Source organism: Heloderma suspectum, chromosome 1 (genome assembly GCF_057233095.1).
Source record: "Heloderma suspectum isolate Gila_16-S chromosome 1, 16-S_ref, whole genome shotgun sequence".
Lineage (NCBI taxonomy): Eukaryota > Metazoa > Chordata > Lepidosauria > Squamata > Helodermatidae > Heloderma > Heloderma suspectum.
The window spans coordinates 33,218,418-33,236,391 of record NC_139458.1 but is presented as its reverse complement, the minus strand read 5'-3'; the positions used below and the strand labels follow the sequence as shown (position 1 = coordinate 33,236,391).

The window sequence follows — 17,974 nt, the reverse complement described above, 5'->3', positions numbered from 1 at the left end:
TGAAGTCAATGGGACTTAAGTAATTACTCACTTATTCTCATGGATTTCAATGGGTCCCTAGTGTAACTAACTTAGTCTAAATCTAAGTCAATCTGTACAAGTCTTTGTACATAATCATGAGAGTGAAAAACTAACTTTTGTGAAAAAGCCACAAAAGCATCACCAATCCAACTATAGTCATTCAGATTTTAGGATTAATCCCCCTCCCCCCCAAGCCAAGGGATTAAGACATAAAATCTGAAACCTTCAAATAACAGTTGAAGTTTTGAAGTGATTTGAAGTGATTCAAGCTACCTTGAGTTATATCCAACATTACGCTAGCAGAAAAATAGCAATGTTATTGCACAGCCACTATCTGATCTAACACAACTAGCACAAGCAAGACCTAATCTAATGAAGTGGTAATAAATTGTGCAACACCTTGTGCAATGATTTGCAGAACAGCTCAAGCAACATGTTATACTATAACTTGTACAACAGTTCACGTAAGCAGAATCAAAGTATTGAATTTGACTTGGGCAAGGATAAAAACAGGCTTTCCACAACTGGTAGAAGCTTTGTGCTAGCAGAATGACACCATTAGATACAACACCTTGTCTCTCTCCATGGTGAAGGAAAGAACTAAATGCTTCACCATGAGCACCAATCCTGGGTCAGCATTGCACATCCTACTTTCTGATATCTCAAAAATGTTATGTGAATTGATCCTTAATTTTGGGGAAGTTAACCCCAGACTACACAAATTGCAGGCTGATTCAGAGCTACCTAGTCCTCTAAGGGGGCAAATATCAAAAGCTCTGGAAAGAATTATGACCCAAAGGGACGTATGTTGTAGATTTTTAACATCCAAATGTTAATTTGTTGAGACTTGAGGATATAGACAAGGTGCTTGGTCAAGTCTGGCTGCCACTAGTATGGTCAACCCTTGTCTTGGCTTATCACATCTAATAGGGAGGGGAAATCTGGCTGAGACCAGGTAACTGTAAATTTCTCTTTGAGAGAGTGGGTGATACCAGCTTCCTTAAATAAGGCAGTAATCAGGTCACTCCTGAAAAACCTTAACCTAGACCCAGAAGATAAAAACAAGTATAAGCCAGTTGCCAGCATCCTCTTTCTGGACAAGATGCTGGAATGTGTGGGTGTTCATCAGATCCAGGCACTCCTTGATGAAATGATTTTCACCATATGATTTTGGAACAGAACCTGCTTTGGTCACTATGTAAGATGACCCATGCTGAGAGATAAGGTGTGTGTGACCCTGTTTGTTTTCTTGGATCTCTCTCAGTGGCTTTTAATACTATCAACCATGTTTTCCTTCTGGATAGACTGAGGTGGAATGTGGGGGCACTGTATTCCAGTGATTCTGCTCCTACCTGGATGGCCGATTCCAGAAGTGGTGGTGGAGGAGTATTGCTCAGCCCCTTAGCAGTGCAGTTACGCTGCTGTGTTCTACAAAGCTCTATTTTATCCCCCACGCTTTTCAACATCTACATGAAACCTGCTGGGAGAGGTTATCTGGGGATGTAGGCTGAGGTGTCACCAATGTGTGGATAATACCCAACTCTACGTCTCCTTTTCATCTAATACAGGTGAGGCAGTTGATGTTCTGCATGAGTACGTGGGCAGAGTAATAGACTGGATGAGAGCCAATGAGCTGATACTCAATCCAGACAAGTTGGAGATACTGTTTGTGGGTGGTTCATCTGTCCAGCTGAGTGTTTACCCTGTTCTGGAGGGGACTGCACTCCCCCTAAAGGATCAAGTGCATAGTTTGAAGGTATTCTTGGATCCATCATTGTCACTTGAGGCACAAGTGGCCTCAGTGGCTTGGAGCAGCTTTTATCAGTGTAGGCTGATTTACCAACTATGACCTTAGCTGTACAGAGATAGCCTTGCAACAGTTATTCACAACCTGGTAACCTCTCATTTAGATTATTGTAATGTGCTATATATGGGGCTGCCTTTGAAAATGTTCTAGAAACTTCAATAGTCCAAAACGAAATTGTTAATAGAGACTGGCTGATATAATCACATTTTGACAGAACTCTACCATTATGCCAGTCTGTTTCTAGGCCCAAGTCAAAGTGCTGGTTCTAATATTTAAAGCCTTAAAAGATTCAAGCCAAATTACCTGAAGGAGTGTCTCTTCTCATATTTACATATCTGGACCCTAAGGTCATCATCTGAGGCCCTTCTAACAGGTGGCCCTGGCAAATGAGGTAAGGTGGATGGCTTCAACAGAGAGAGCCTTTTCCGGGGTAGCACCCCATCTGTAGAATGCCCTCTCTAGAGTGGCTCACCTGATACCTATATTATGGTCTTTTATGCCAGTTGAATACCATTTTATTTTCCCTGTTTTTAATACTCTTAGATCTTTGCACTGTTTTATCCCTTCTGCTGGTTATATTTTCATTTTTATTATGTGCTGCTGCTGGCTTTATCTTGCTTTTATCACCTTGTTTTATTTCTAGTTCATAAGTTTTTAATTTGTACATTCCCAAGGGAACTTGTTACTTGGCAGTTTAAAATGTATTAAATAAATCTTTCTTAAGAATCCCCTTTATTTGCATAATGGCTGTTAACATAATCTAGCACAGCAATCATATGCACACTTCCTTACGAGTAAGTCTCACCATTTCCAGTAAGATTTACTTCTGAATAAAAAAGGACAGCCTGTTAAGTTTATTTTGTTATTATTATTTCCAAACACTCTACTGAGGTGTGATTTCAGTATTCCATCATTTAAAAATATTGTTGGACAAACCAGTGCCCTGGTGGGGTAAAGCACTTGTTCCTCTGAACATAGTCAGAATGTGACAGTGTTTATACGATATCCTATATATCTTGAAGGCACTTCAGTGTTTGTACTGAGATTAGAAACAGTGGGACTCATGTCTGCTCCAGCCTTGGTTGTGACTGGACATACAGCATTGCTAGCTGGCTTTATTCCTGAATGTCTAGCATTTCTGAAATTCACTCAGGGCAACTCCCCCCACCTCCTTTCCTATTCTTAAAGATCTCTGTGGGCATAATACACAGTGTGGGACTCCTGGCTTTAGCGTGCTATTAAGTTATTGCCACCCCTAAGGACAACCCCGCAAGGAGGATGAGGACTCACATAACTCTGAATCAATAAAGGAAGCAGCTCAATTAGCATTTCACATGCTTTTCTTCCCTCTCTTCTTACCTTCCCTGCAGTGGGCATGCTTTCCCCTTAAAGGATTGTCCTGTTTCTGCTCCTTGCCAGCGTTGGCAGGGTGACAGTAGTCGAGTGTGCAAACTTGTGCTATTGTCCCTGGGCCAGGGGGAGTCATGGAGACCCACTAATATGACACAGGAAAATGTTTGCTGATGGCAATTCTATGGGCTTTGTCTAACTCTTTCTCCATCATGACGACTCGATTTAAGTCTCTAACTGTTTGACTACAGATGCAAGAGTACTATCCAACTCCATCCTTTTGTCCGGGTGGTTTGAATGGGTAATTCAGCTTTTGTGCGGCTCAATTGAGGGGGCAAACATAAAGACAAGATTCTTGAGCGCTCAAGCTCCTTTTCCATGGATATCTGCACATCTCTTTAGAGATTTGTTCCTTTCCTACCTTTTTCTGACATCACTCTCTCTTTAAGGGGGAAAAAAGGCCCTGATCAAGAACAGTTTAAAAAGTAGGCTAGCCAGGTCTTCTAAACTAGCATTGTCCAATGTTACTCAAGCATGGTTACTGCCAGCCTTCAGACAGCTTTGGAGTAGTTTAGAGAAAAGGGCCCCAGCAAACTTTCTTTACTCATCCTTAGCATATCATGTTTGATTGTGCTTAAGAAAAAGGGGGAGGGGGCTGGAACAGGGCGAATGGTAGGAATCACAGGGAAATGATCGTATTTATTAGCTGTCTTTCTGTGGCTGTCCCCATGGTGACAATTTGTGATGGCAAAGAATGTGAGAACGGGGAGCCTAATGCTTGATTGGGATGCTTTGTATTTGGCAAAGTGGCTTCTGATTGGCCTGAGAAAGCCTCCTAACTAGAAGGACTTGATATTCATTCAGCTTACTCAAGTGCTGCAAAACACTCACAGGGTCCGGCTGCTTCTCTAAAGGTTGGTAGTGTCTAACCTATGTAACAAGATTAGCTGGTGAGCTTCTTCTCTACCACAGAGTTACAGTAACACTCAGTATTTAAGAGACAATCTGGCTGGAGGGGTGTATGTGTTTGACTTAAAGCACCATGAAAGCAATGCATAGATTTCTACTCAAGGGTTAAATGCTACCTGTCTAACAAGATTAACTAGTGGGGTCATAGAGGTAGCAAGTGATGTGTGTAAGACTGGGAAAAATGATTACGTTGGGCAATGGATGGGGTTATGGGTGTATGCATGGTGCAATGTTCATTATTAGCTATGAGTTCATAGAATAATTGTAAAGAAATGTGTGTACAGTACAGCAGAGTCTTTGCAGCAGCCCCGATTCCACAGGAGAAGAAACAAGAGCATGTGAGGCAATACCTATATTTGGATCAGCTAGTTATTTGGACCGAAATATACTTATTTGTCTCGCTAAAGTTATTGTCTCACTTATGATAGCTTTCCTTTGTACATAGTATAATCCTGAATGTATGTGCTGCATGACAGGAACAGTATAATGTAATTGTGAGCATTTAAGTATGTAAGTGGAGTTATAAGTACTCTGGATTTAACTATGTATGTATACCATCCTGTGATCCATTGTTTTGGATGAAGTTGCTATCTATAAATTTCTAAAATAAAGAAAACTATGTGGAGAGTGTGTGTGTGTGCGTGCGCGCGCATACACAGAGAGAGTGGGAGAGAGTTGTGTATCATGTGAGCATAATAGATACATGAGAAGGGGTGTGTCATTTCTTTGAGTATTTTCACACCTGACAGTAAACACACCTTTTAGTCTCTGTTCCCCTACTTGAGTACACACATGGATGTTAATCCATTGTTTTGGATGAAGTTGCCATCTATAAATTTCTAAAATAAAGAAAACTATGTGGAGTGTGTGTGTGTGTGCGTGCGCGCGCATACAGAGAGAGTGGGAGAGAGTTGTGTATCATGTGAGCATAATAGATACGTGAGAAGGGGTGTGTCATTTCTTTGAGTATTTTCACACCTGACAGTAAACACACCTTTTAGTCTCTGTTCCCCTACTTGAGTACACACATGGATGTTAATAATGTGGGACAGAATGGGGAAGACAACTTTTTCCTCACACTGAATTTACACTTTAGGTAACATAGGTATACTGTTTTGTGTGAAATGCAAGAAAGCTCTTTAATACTCCAATCCTTTGTACAAATTACCTGCAATTAAGCACCAAGGAACACAATGGGACTTACTTCCAAGTTATCATGCGTAGTATCGCGATGAAAAAGGTTGTTTCATACACCACATTATTAGCAAGTACAGGTTGCAGACCCGCAGCGTGATACCCACTCAGATTGTGACATCGGAAGCAACTAAATGCAGCTCCACAGAGTGTGCATTTTCAAAATAAATAAATACATAAACAGCATGGGGCCAACCACTTCACCCTTTATGGGAGACAACACATGTTCTGAAAGACATGCACATGGTGTATCCCTCATAACAACGGGGGAAAGTTCTCTGTCGTGTGTAAGCACCTTTCCCGTGAAACGAATCAGTGTCATCATCATCATCATCATCATCATCTTAAAAAACAAAAACTCATTGGCATGCGTACTTGCCGTCTTTGTCGCCCACTTTACCTCAGGGAAAGAGGATATGGGTTTGTCTCAAGGATAATGACTCCTCGCGGTCCTCTTTAGCCTAACCTAACCATCACCTGTTATATGTCTGCCTGTGTCCCCTCAGGCTGGCCGAGGAAGAGAGCGAGAGACCGACCGACCTTCATGGACGGGCCCTTCTTCCCCGTCCCTTCCCACCCGCGGCGGCTCCCCGAGTTGTGAGAGATGGCCTCGGCGGACAGCGAGGTGAAAACCCTCCTCAACTTCGTCAACTTGGCCTCGAGCGACATCAAGGCCGCGCTGGACAAGTCGGCTCCCTGCCGCCGCTCGGTCGACCACAGGAAATACCTGCAGAAGCAGCTCAAGCGCTTCTCTCAGAAATATTCCCGCTTGCCTCGATGCCACCACCACGCGCAGCAGCAGGAGCAGCCCCCGCCGCCGCCGCCGCCGCCGCCTGCCAGGGAGCGGAAGGCGCCTGAGGGGAGAGCGCGAGGCCTGTGCGCCGCCGACGGCACGGAGACCTCTGTAGGCCGAGGCGGCGCCGCCGCTGCCGCCGCGATGGCCAAGAGCGACAAGGCCTGCAAGGCCGCAGAGCCCGCCGGGGAGCGGGAGCAGCAGAGCGCCTCGGAGGCGACCGCCAGGCCCGACCAAGTGCCCATGAGGAAAAGGCAGCTGCCCGCCTCCTTTTGGGAAGAGCCCCGGGCGGCTCCGGGCCCTTTGGGTGTAAGCGGCGTGGTCTTCCCGGCAGGCGCCTCCTCCTCCTCTTCTTCCTCCAAGGACCTGCCCCATTACGAGGGAAAGAAAAGTAAAAAAGGCCCCGGCGGCGGCGGCGGCGGGACTGGTGCCGCGCCCGAGAGCCCCACGAGTGGGCCGGACACGGAGGGCGTCAAGGCGCTGAGCGCCTGGAGCTGCTGTCCGTTTCAGTACCACGGACCGCAAGCCTCCCCGGGGGTCTACCAGCCGCCCCTCGCCGCCGCCCTCCCCCCAGCGGCCCCCTTCCCGGGCTTGGGGCTGTGGAGGAAAAACGCGGGCCCCGCGACGGAGGGCGAGGCCTTCCGCAAGCCAGACGGCAGCGGGGCAGGGCAGAAAGTGCACCGGCCTGTGGTGTGGAAACCCATCCCCACGAAGCCCGCCGCGCCGCCCCCCATCTTCAGCGTCTTCGGGTACATTTAGGCCGGGCGGGCTCCCCTCAGCTGGCAAGGGCATCACCTCTCGCTCGCGGCCCTGCCTGGGCCATCCGCAGCGCCGCGTTTCAGGGGCCTCGCGTGGCAGGGAGGGAGCGAAACAAAGGCGGGCGCCTCACTCCAGCCCCGGGGCTTGAAAGAGCGGCCGGCCTCGTTCTTCTCTCCCCGGTGTGGGGTCTCCTTACTCGTGAGATACATCAGGGATCACAGAAAGGAGGGAGTGAGGGAAATCCATATCCCTGTAAGAACCAAGCCATGAAGCTCGCTGGAAGAGCTTGGGGCAGACATCATCTCGCAGCCTAACTTACCTCACAGGGTTGTTGTGAGGATAAAGGGGGGGGGGCAGTTTGAATTATGGACACCGTTCAGCTCCTTGGAAGAAGGGTGGGATACAAAACATTAATGTAATAATTTAAAAAAAAAAACCCACCCCGCTTGGTGAAGAACCTGCCCACCTACGTTGGCCAAATAGGCATTAACAACAAATCATGATGAACGTGAAGTTATTCAGGAGGAGGTTTCCCTTTGCTCTCACAGTTATAGGAAGGCTGTGTAAGAAAGCACAAGGCATACCTTTTGTAAACAAGAATGCAGTTCTTTCTGGCATGTAAATATTAAGAGCGTTAAAACGAACAAACAAAAATAAAAGTCAAAAAGTTGTTTACTTTGAGGCCTCGCTATTCAAATGCTTCCAGATGGAAAAGTGCCTTCCTATCACCAAAAATGAGAGGAGAGAACTGCTTTACTTCTGTGCAAATGCAGCGGTTGTTCTTTGGGTCTGTGAGTAGCTGTGACAGAGTACTTCTGTCAGTGAGATTACCCTTGGCGATTTCCCGCAGTATGAGTCTATGAATTTTTTGTCATTTAGAAGCAACTAGCCTTGTTCTGCTCTCATCTCATGTTTGCATGACCATAATTTATAATAGCACAGAAGATAATGGCATTTGCTTGTTATACATTTTAGGGTGACAAGTTTGCCGACAAGGATATATATTACCCTGGACAACTAATGCATGCTCATGGAAACTCCCGTGTGTCACTGTGGAAAGGGGCCATGCAAAAGGTAGAGCAGATGTTTTGCATACATAAAGCCTTAGGGTTAGTTCCTATAACATCTAGGTAAAAGTATCTCAGGTAGCAGGTGTGAGAAACATCTCCGCTTGCTGAGACACTAGAGAGCAGCTGCCAGAGTAAAGAATACTGGACTAGATGGACCAATAAAACTGCATCATATGATTAACTTTTGGAACAGTGGCAGCAGCGGTGATTTAAGTAATGAACTGTAGTAAAAAAGATATATACTATTATGAAAAGTGACACGTACACAATGGTTTGATTATTTTATTATTTATTCAATAGATTTATATATTGTTGTCCATATTTAAAAATATCTCTAAGCGATTTTGCCTGTTACTCAGTTGCGGTGTTGGTTCTACCTTTTAAAAACAAGATTTGCATGTGCTTGTGAGAGTTCATTAGTAGTAAACTACTAGTAAATGTGATCTGAACCCATACATAAGGGGTTGGGTTTGGTCCATATGTTCAGTGACATGAACTAGATCTTACCAAAGGAAAGAGGCTTAAAAACTTTGGGAGACATGGGTCAGGTGGGATGTGAGGGCCTTTCAAAGGAGGAATTTTTTAAGAGGGATTTTTTTTAAGGGGGCTATATGGAACGTCCATGTTCAGAGGCAGTATGCAACTGAATACCGACTGCTGATGAGCAGCAGCAGGAGAGCTGTTGCCCTTATGTCCTGTTTGTGGACTTCCCAGAGGCACCTGGTTGGCCACTGTGGGAAACAGAATGCTGAACCAGATGGACTTTTGGTCTGATCTAGCACTGCACTCCTTATATTCTTAATATTAAGCAGGGGTTGCAGGGCTCAGAGATCCCCAACTTTTTGGACCTGTGGGCCAATTTGGAAATTTGAGAAATTGCTGTGGGTATCACCACAAAATGGCTTCCACGGAGCATGTGGCTAGTCACATAATGGCTGCCATTGGGCCTGGCTTGTCAAAACTCACAAGAAACTGAGTATAAGCAGAGGAAGGGTCTGACCTCCAACACCAGTCCACATATTTAACCTCACAGAAGCATAACAAAATTTTGCAATCCTATGTATGCTTACATGGAACTCAAAGGAATTACTTCTGAGCAGCCCTACATAGGATTGTTCTGCTCATCGTATCCACACGCATGCACACACCTTTCTCCAGCCCCAAAGGAAAGGAAAATGCCCCAAAAGGAAAGAAAAATTTTTCCCTATCTGACTCTAGGCCACTCCATTACCATCCAGAACCCCTGCCCAGGAAGCTGCTCTGTGTGTGTGTGTGTGTGTGTGTTTGTGCAAGAAGAGAGAGAAGGGACTGGGAAGGGAGAGAAGAAGAGCAAGGCTGGGGGTTGGAAGAAATAGTGAGATAAAGGGGTGAGGGAGAGCAAGCGTAAGGCTAAGAACTGGGAGGGAGGAGTAAAATAGCGAGAGAGCAGGGGAGGGGGAGAGAAGGAGTGAGATTGGAGGCAAGAAGCAGGGAGAAACAAGGAGGTAAAGAGGTAGCAGGGAGGAAATAGCAAGGAAGAGGGGAGAGAAATAGACTAGAGCCTGGAAGTGAAGAGAGAGCGTGCAAAGGGGAAAGGTCTGTATGGGCAGAAGAAGATTAGAGAGGGCCAGGAAGCAACTCATTCCTTCTCTTCCTGCCCGCCACACAGCTGATCAGCAGCAGGTTCATGAAAACGGGGAACCTAGCGCCATAAAGCTTTTCAAGTTTTTTTAATTGAAAATAATTTTTTGAAGGGGCCAGGGAATGGAGAGCTTCACGGGTGCCACTGGAGGGGCCTGTGGGTGCCATGCTGTGAACCTCTGCTCTAACTAGCGCTGTAGTGGTTAGGGGTGGACGAAAGTCCCTTACCTTTCGCCGAAGCTTGTTCGCGGTGGGGGGGAGGCGCTTCGCTACTCCCCCCGCGAAGTTCAGGCCGGGGGGGGAGGCTTCCTGCCTCGCCCCGGCCGAAATTCAGGCCGGGGAGGAGGCTTCCCGCCTCGCCCAGCTGCGAACTCGAAAGTTTAAAAAAAAAAAAACGCCCCCGTGATAGGCTATGGGACGATTAACGTAGCCTATCACGGCTAGATCTGCAAAGTCAGCCGTGATAGGCTACGTTAATCGTCACGTAGCCTATCACGGGTGACTTTAAAAAAAAAAAGCGCGTACGCTAATGGCGGCCCCCATAGGGAGCCGCCATTCGCGTTCCTTATTTGGTTGCTGTAGTCTACGTAAAGATTTACGTAAAGATACGTAAAGGGCATAGCGTTGCCCTTATTTTCGCCGTAGTCTACGTAAATCTTTACGTAGACTACAGCGACCAAATAAGGAACGCGAATGATGGCTCCCTATGGGGGCCGCCATTATCCGTACGCGCTTTTTTATTTTTTAAAGTCACCCGTGATAGGCTACGTGACGATTTACGTAGCCTATCACGGCTGACTTTGCAAATCTAGCCGTGATAGGCTACGTTAATCGTCACGTAGCCTATCATGGGGGCGTTTGGTTTTTTTTTCTTTTGTTGGAATAGCGGCGGCGGCAGCTGGTCGAAAGACCGGCTGCCGCTCCTGCCCCGCACGAACAGCTGCCGAACCGCCGGCCGGACCCGCCGCCGGGAGGGACATTCGGCGAACGTAAGTCCCGTCCCAGGGGGGTGTGCGGGGTGCGGGGGGGTGCGGAGGATTTCTCCCCAAAACTTGTTCGGGGGGCCGAACACGTTGGCGCTCGGCCCCCCGAAGTTTCGGGGAGAAATTCTCCGCCATCCCTAGTAGTGGTAAATTTTGAAGTGCAGGGACTCACTGTGAAAGTCATCAGCCACGCCCCCAAGAAGATTAAAAAACTGCAGGCAGCTGTGTTGATCCATATCAACAAACTAGTTCTAGAAGTTTTCATCCGCTAGGAGCAAGTCATTTGTAAAGCTAATGGGTCTTAATTGCCCATTCAAGACCAACCCAACTCAAAATAATTTACATTACATTTACATTATATTAAGGAATAATATAATTGTTGCTAGGCAAATTCCTTTCCAGGAAGCTGATTGCATCTAAGTTCCGAAAGAAAAGAGAATTCTGAGGGATGGCAGATGATGTCAGCATCCCTACTAATAAAAAAGTGCTGGTGCTGAATCCTTGCAAACCCTGGCTCCGCTACACCACACTGGCTCTTGGAGACAGGGCCTAGGGAGCATTTTGTACTCCTAACTACTCTGTGTATTTCAGGTCTGGATTGTTCTGTTCCTCTATTGTGGGATGGGCTTAAGAGAAATAGAAATAGCAAATAGTTTAGCAATGCCCACCATGTTTTCAGACGACATGTGATATTCCTTAGCATCATTCACCTATATGTCTATTATGTGACATATTTCTTTTTATAAACAAACCTCATCAAATGCTCTTTAATTGTGAGTTTGCAGTTAAATCTTGAATACATCTAAGACTATCCCTTTAAGCCTTGTTGTGAATCTTGCTTCCCCAAATTGCAATCTTTCCCCACTGAAACCTGAAATAGTGCCTCAGAGTAATCTTACCATTCAGAAGCCTGGGTTGTCTTATGTAAAGTTATGTTGACTCTTTCCAGCAATGTCATATGACAATAGCTATGTTTTAATTAACTGTTATCTTCCAGACATTGTGGCAAAAGCAAATAATAATGTAGGTATGTGTGGACAGTATATATCTCAGCTTCATAAATACAGGGAATGTTGAACTTCAGTAGACTTCCATATTTTTACAGAAACAGCAAACTGTGACTAGCCAGCCATTTTATCATGAGATGTTCTGTTTGCAAGCTGTTCTCCATTCAATCGGTTTACATTGCTGCATGCCTCAGTGACTGCACGGTTGTCAAAACCAGCAGTTGGAGAAATACTGTCTTCCATATTTGATATTATTTGTGAAGTTATATGGCAGGGCAAAGAAAGTATAAGACATTATTTAAGAATAGATTTGTGAATAGTCACACTCCTGCTCACATGTGGTGAGTCAGAATTTACTCTAGGAGACTAAGCACAGAATCATAGAATAGTAGGGTTAGAAGGGGCCTATAAGACCATCGAGTCCAACCCCCTGCTCAGTGCAGGAATCTAAGTTTCTAAGCTATGCTTTTAAGTTTCTAAGAATCTAAGCAGAGCTTTTGTAAATTTAAAGGTTGCTCTTTTTCTTTCAGGCTATCAGCTTATCACAAATTGCTCATGTATATGTAGGCAGGTTAGTATGTTGTGGGCTAGTAACTTTTGTGAACTTATTTATAAGGCTATTCTAGAGTTCTCAGAGAACTACATTTCAGTGCTATACTGTACCAACTTTGTATTGGTTTATATAATGGCATGGGGGCAGATGTGTCTGATAGGGGGGTAGGGGCTGGGAGACATTCCATATCATGTTGCTGACCTATGCTTCCTATTGTGATTCTTCTGGCTCCTGTTACCAGCTTCAGTAAGTTTACCCCACAGCCCTTCTAATAATATGACACTTCTGATCCACGAATCATGTGTGAGCATAAGGACTCTAGTGCACACATGAACTAGTCTTGCCCTCAGCGTCCCTACTCACTTCAATGGAGGAAGCACCTCTGTATGCACATTGGTTTCTGCATGTGGGTCTATTCCCTCATTGGATGAATGGGGAAGCCAACTCATGCCAGAGCTCTGTAGGCGCATCAGATTCCAGGCAAGGCCACAATGGCATATATGTTTATGGTGTGAAGAAAACTGGCAACCAGCTCACCTGGAAATGAGTTCTCTCTGCAGTGGTTATTGAAATTTAAACTAGCTTAAACTTTTCCAGTCTGAGTTGCACATGTGCCCCAGTTAAAACCAATTTTTTTGTTTTGCTTAGTTATAATAAATCATTATCTTAAAAAATAATCACATGACAGGCAACTTTCACTCAAATTTAATGCAAACAATAAAAACTACAAATATAACACCTTTATATACACTGCACACACCCGTCCCTCCCCCTAATCAAACCCCAGTTTAAAAAAAGTAACAAAACAAGAACACTCAAAAGTGCGTTATAGCACAAAATGAATTGCACATATGCCAATGGAAATAATACAGCAATCAGGCCATACAGCACTTCAGAATATTCTGAAAAAGTCCTAGAATATTCTTTGAATATTTCATATATGATAACAAAGGTTTTTATCAGCAGCAGCAGCATCTTAATACATGCCACCATTCTATATGCTGGGACTGTGGGACTTGTTACAAAGGCCTGCATATTCTGTCTGGTACATTTACAACCACTTCTATATAGCTGCACTGACTTTTATAAAGGCAGTAGAATTTGTACAGATTTGGTATAACTGCTGAAATATTTTTGTAATACTTCAGTTTCCCAGATCCAGGAAATTACTGGAGCAGCAGAAAGCCACATACCTGCTACTGGGCCTATATTTCCCAACAGCAGGCTGCTGTATGGAGATTTGAGTGGGGTAATTAATGGATGCAGTTTTTACATACATGGAAGCCAGTGCTCAAGCCATCTTATTTTCCTCATCCAGTAGCCTCTTCCAAACCCAGTCCAACTGACCTTTCTGTACATAGATTTCTGTTGCTGGATTGGGAAAATGGGTAAGAGAGGTAGCATGTACTATGTGCAAATAAATGTAAACCAACTGTGTAAAAAAGATGGCAAAAAGACTCAAGTGAAAGCACAATTTTCAGGGGAGCTTTTTAGTGGGAGTCATTTCCCTCTCAGTTTATGTGCATAGGTACTCTTGAATCTCCTGAGGGTTGCCCTAATGTTTTCTGCAGTGCAGATCCAATTGCCTCATTGGAGATGTTCCTGGTTTGTGGACATGTGAATGGGGAATTCAAATCTACAAGTTATCTCTGCATGTCAGATAGGAGAAAAAACTAGGAGGGCATTTTGTGTGCTGCTTTTTCTTCAGTGCATTGGATAAAAGAAAAGTGAGGGTTTTCCTAAGACCAGTGAGTCGACCAGATTCCTTAATTCCTCTATAATATGAACTCGGGACTGTAGGTTAAAGAACTAGTACCATTGCTCCAAGTTGTGATTTTAAAAGCTATACACAAAACTGCAATCTTCTTTAATATTACTGTACATGGGATATTTTTTACTTAATGGTAAAAACTGTGCTATGTGTTCCTTATTATACTCCAGCCTTGCATTACAATGTACGAGTTTCAGATAGTTCTGTCCACCAGCTATGCTAGTCTATTTCGGACATCCCCACCAAGCACTGTTGAGATGTATATAATGAACTCTAAAATCTGCTTGATTCTACTTTGGTAGCTTAGCTTCATTGTCACTAGACTTACTGCCATTGTCACTCTTCTAAAACAAACAAAACCATATGATCAAAGCTCAAGGCTCTAACTGTGAATTACACCACTTGAACAGGCAATTGTTATATATTTCAGAGATCTATTTAGTTGAAATGTGTTATAAAAGAGGATGAGGAACTGTCACAACTGTAATGCTCTTGTGGAAGTGTTCAACGTGAAGAGAATGCCAACCAACGAAACCATAGACATCAGTGAAAGTGAATGTGCTTTATATCAGTGTCACCTAGTTTACTCATTTAAATGTGTTCCAGCCAAACTATGGATTTACTTTGAAGGAATTATTTACTGATGCTTAGCCACTACATAATACGTAAAAGCCATATGTTAATTCTATTTGGGTTGTTGTTTAGACATAGTCTAGCTAACCATCTGAATTTTCAGTTCATAGAACCTCATAGAATCATAGGGTTGGAAGGGGCCTACAAGACCATCGAGTCCAACCCCCTGCTCAGTGCAGGAAGCCTGATTCCCAGGCAGACTCCCATCCAAGTACTAACCAGGGCTGACCCTGCTTAGCTTACGAAATCAGACGAGGTCGGGCGCATCCAGCCCTTTGTTCACAACCCAGTTAAGCCAAAGTATTTTATCTGAAGTTGATCCAATATCTATTTGCAGTTGTGCAAACTACTATTACTGTTTTCTAGCAACAGCAACTAGACCTGAATCTACTCTTTCCTTCATTACTGCTATAATTGAAGAGTTAAATAGCATTCTATGACATCAGACTTGAAGGGTGATGTACTACAATAGACTAAAATAAAATTCTATCTGATTCTTATGCCTGTTCAATATAATTTAGATACATATTTTCTATGGTTAAATCCTTCAGTTCTTGGTAAATTTAATTTTTACTGAAGCCATGAGTTCTTCACAAGATCAAAAATTTACAAAATGACTTAGGAGGGAACAAAAAAAATAGTTAAAGGCTCAGGGCTCTTATCACTAAGGAATAAAGTCAACAACATTAGGTGGACCAGTTAAATTAGAACAAAAAATGTGACTGATATGGTGTCAAATGATATAGAAATAGCAGCTGGAAAGTTGGATAATCCAGCAAACCAAACAAAAATAAAGCCCAACTGATGAACTAAAACATGGTGAAATGTAACAATTTCAGGGTTTTAAAAAAATCTTTCCATCAGATCCAGATGCCTTTGGCTATTGGACCATTCAGAAAATAAATTTGTTCTCCACCTAAGAAATAAATTTGTTCTCCACCTAAGCACCTAAGTAATCCTGCTTGTTCTTGGGTATGCAGCCGGTCATGCAGACAAACCATGTGTGAACCAGCGGATCATGAATATAGTTGGTAGCAATTCCTGTAATTGCCACAGCTTGAAAAAACTGCCAGAACAATAGTAATTATGTGTTTACTTGTTTCATGCATTACTTTTGTCTGTGTGAGTGTGTATTTTGGGACTACCTATGTGAACTGGCCCTGACTGCTCTTTCACCTTCTCCTCCTTATATAACTAGTAGTATTGAGGTGTTTAGCAATTCAAAGTTGTATTTTTGACTGCAAAGTAGCGTAGTATCCCCCCTCCCAAAACTTGTTCTCAGTGACCTTTACCCTGATTTCCGTACGTTTTTCTCTTTCCCATACCCATACATAAACAATATTTATATTGTTGGATTAGCTCTTTCTGCAATTCTGATTTACAGGCATCCTTTCTTCTTCTTCTTACATAGCAAAGGAAGTCTTTTCTTCCATATCAGTTTGTCTCCATCATGTGACTGTGCTCTGTCATAAATATGACTGTCACTCCTTAAAACGATTGACTGCCACGTTCACCTGAGGTCACTGGGTAAAATCATACTGTAAATAGCGAAGCAGTCTCCCAGGCAGAGGCAAAGTGTCAATAAGTGAAATTCGGCTCTTCCCAATCACACGTCGAACTTTGATCCGGCAGAGGTGAGCAAGTGGCCTTGGTGGTTCTGGAAAAGAGGAAATATGCTCAAAGTCCCAAAGTAGTCATCAGAGAACTTTACAAATGTTTCATAGAAGCACACATTTATTTTTACAGTTTCTATACTATCCTTCAGTTTAAAAAATCCAGGGTGGCTCACAGCAACAACATTAAAAATATAAGATCAACAGAACAACAATAACCATTAAAATGACAGGTAAAAAGTGACATTAACACTATGAACCAGTTTAGATGATCAAGATCTCAGCTTATTACCATGCAGGTTATTTAGGCACCGGCTTACAACCGCTTCGTTCTTCCCTTCACACCTATGGTTAATAGGTTCCAACCAAGACAGGACACAGAAGCCCATTTTAAACCACAGCTTCATATTCTGGCTTATTTGGAAACCATTAACCATAGTTTCTATTTAGAACTAACAGTAAGCTATGGGTAACAGCAGTTCCTGGTTTGAGTTGCTGCTCGCAGGAAGAAAGCGGCTGCCTGAAGGTTGCCCATATCTTGGCTTATTAAGTAAACATCTTGATCATCCAAACATGGCCAATGCGTTAAGACAGTAAGCCAAATACACAATCATATTGTGGTATGTGCTGGCAATAGATGCCCTCCCACCCCTTGGGGTTTTGAGAACAACTGAACTTTAGTCAGCAAATCCTTGTGGCTAGAACATTTCACCCTGATATGATCTCTCTCACACACACACACACACACACACACATATATATATATATATATATATATATATAATTCAAGCATGGGACTGCAACCTGGAGTCTTTAGGTAATTCATCAAAAGCTGTACTAACTATGCTGCTTGTGTAGCTTAGAAAAAAAGGCAAATGAGGGTTGAGGTGTACAAAACTATGCATTGTGTGGAGAAAGTGGATAGGGAGACATTTTTCTCCCTCTCTCATAATACTAGAACCCATGGTCATCCCATGAAGTTGATTGGTGGAAGATTCAGAACAGATAAAAGGAAGTACTTCTTCACACAGTGCATAGTTAAACTATGGAATTCATTTCCACAAGATGGAGTGATGGCCACAAATCTGGATGGCTTTAAAAGGCAATTAGACAAATTCAGGGAGGATAAGGCTGTCAATGGCTACAAGTCCTGATGACTATATGTAGGAGTGCACGAAAGTCACTTACCTGGTCTCGCAGCTTTTCGCGGTGGGGGGGAGGCGCTTCGCTGCTCTCTCCCCGAAGTTCAGGCCGGGGGGGGAGGCTTCCCGCCTCACCCGGCCGAAATGCAGGCCAGGGGGGAGGCTTCCCGCCTTGCCCGGCCGAAATTCAGGCCGGGGAGGAGGCGCCTCGCCTCGCCCGGCCGCGAAATAAAAAGTTAAAAAAAACAACGCCCCCATGATAGGCTACGTGACGATTAACGTAGCCTATCATGGCTAGATCTGCAAAGTCAGCCGTGATAGGCTACGTAAATCGTCACGTAGCCTATCACGAGTGACTTAAAAAAAAAAAAAAAAGCGTACGCAAATGGCGGCCCCCATAGGGAGCCGCCATTCGCGTTCCTTATTTGGTCGCTGTAGTCTACGTAAATCTTTACGTAGACTACGGCGAAAATAAGGGCAACGCAAATAGCGTTGCCCTTATTTTCGCCGTAGTCTACGTAATCTTTATGTAGACTACAGCGACCAAATAAGGAACGTGAATGGCGGCTCCCTATGGGGGCCGCCATTAGCCGTACGCGCTTTTTTTTTTTTTAAGTCACCCGTGATAGGCTACGTGACGATTTACGTAGCCTATCACGGCTGACTTTACAAATCTAGCCGTGATAGGC

The 17,974-nt window shown here is 44.0% G+C and overlaps 2 protein-coding genes across 2 annotated transcripts in view; one reads left to right on the top strand and one right to left on the bottom strand.

Moving 5' to 3' along the window:
* Nucleotides 1-5,270: 5,270 nt before the first annotated feature.
* FAM181A (family with sequence similarity 181 member A) lies at nucleotides 5,271-8,319 on the top strand. Its single transcript, XM_084840154.1, has one exon. It carries the CDS (start codon nucleotides 5,946-5,948, stop codon nucleotides 6,891-6,893), a length of 948 nt encoding a protein of 315 aa, XP_084696280.1. The 5' UTR covers nucleotides 5,271-5,945; the 3' UTR covers nucleotides 6,894-8,319.
* A 4,497-nt stretch (nucleotides 8,320-12,816) lies between these two features.
* The window catches only part of ASB2 (ankyrin repeat and SOCS box containing 2), a 32,598-nt gene continuing 27,440 nt past the window's right edge, over nucleotides 12,817-17,974 (bottom strand). Inside the window, exon 9 of the mRNA XM_084840143.1 lies at nucleotides 12,817-16,187. Within this exon, the coding sequence (XP_084696269.1) occupies nucleotides 16,051-16,187 (137 nt within the window). The 3' untranslated portion in view covers nucleotides 12,817-16,050. The remainder of the gene's footprint in view (nucleotides 16,188-17,974) is intronic.

Excerpts from the sequence above, each read along its gene's own strand:
- FAM181A (XM_084840154.1), top strand. The coding sequence starts at position 5,946 with ATGGCCTCGGCGGACAGCGAGGTGAAAACCCTCCTCAACTTCGTCAAC.